Consider the following 963-nt stretch of genomic DNA (forward strand, 5'->3'; position numbering starts at 1 on the left):
AGAGGCCCAGACTTCTAGAATCTGGCTTGAGAAGTAAGATGAAATCCTTTCTGCACTGTTTTAACACCAAGAAAAAAGGCAAAGGGCATGAGGAACCCATGTTCTCTACAGTTGGGAAGGTGGCCAATACCAGGAAAAAAAATGTAGAAAAGAGCCTGGCTCCAGCCAAAAGTCCCACAGGGCAAACCAAGACAGAGAATACAAGAAGGGACTCCAAGGCCCAATCTTCCCCCACTGAAAAGCAGGTGGGCCTGGGCTTCTTGGATGGTTCCCATACCCCAGACAGTAAGCTCAGGCACCGCTCCCGCTCTCAGCAACTCCACTCTGCCTCAGTCCTGGGCCACCCCCGCCACTGCCCTCGGCACTGTCCTAGAGTGGCTTTTGCTACCCACCCAGGGAATGTACCCTAGGTCTCAACTCTCACCTCAGAGAGAAACATTAGTCTGCTCAAAAAGACCCAACATAATCAGAGATTTTGTAGGCTCCCCAATGTCTGCATCCCTTGAAGAAGACTGCTACTGTCATTTTCATTAATGTACAGGTGGGGCTGAGCACCACTGAAATACACTATCACTAAGCAAAGAATTGTCTGTCTCCTCCTTTTCTCCACTGTGGTATGTTAAGGGAAGTCATGAGGTGAGTTAAAATTCCTTTTCATCTAGGGAAGAAGCTTTAACCCACACCTAAGCTAGGTTAGAATTCCACACAACTCCTCCCAGCCCACCCTAGATGGTGGACAAAGAGACAAGGAGTTGGGATACCTGGGTGGCTCAATTGGTTAAGCAATTGACTTGTTTTTGGCTCAGGTCATGATCCCAGATTCGTAGGATCTGCACTGAGTGTAGAACCTACTTAAGATTTTTCTTTCTTGCTCTCAAAAAAAAAAGGAAGGGGGTAGAGACTTGATCAAAGAGCAAAGTTAAGGTAAATAAAGAAAATCAGGCTTGGATATCTCAGCTAGTT

At 46.7% G+C, this 963-nt stretch overlaps 1 protein-coding gene across 1 annotated transcript in view; it reads left to right on the plus strand.

The window, feature by feature from the left end:
- The window catches only part of FAM205A (family with sequence similarity 205 member A), a 7,154-nt gene extending 6,569 nt beyond the window's left edge, over nucleotides 1–585 (plus strand). The window contains exon 5 of the mRNA XM_029920623.1: nucleotides 120–585. Coding sequence (XP_029776483.1) covers nucleotides 120–410 — 291 coding nt within the window. The 3' untranslated portion in view covers nucleotides 411–585. The remainder of the gene's footprint in view (nucleotides 1–119) is intronic.
- Nucleotides 586–963: the final 378 nt, after the last annotated feature.

Source organism: Suricata suricatta, chromosome 13 (assembly GCF_006229205.1).
Source record: "Suricata suricatta isolate VVHF042 chromosome 13, meerkat_22Aug2017_6uvM2_HiC, whole genome shotgun sequence".
In the NCBI taxonomy this organism is placed as follows: domain Eukaryota; kingdom Metazoa; phylum Chordata; class Mammalia; order Carnivora; family Herpestidae; genus Suricata; species Suricata suricatta.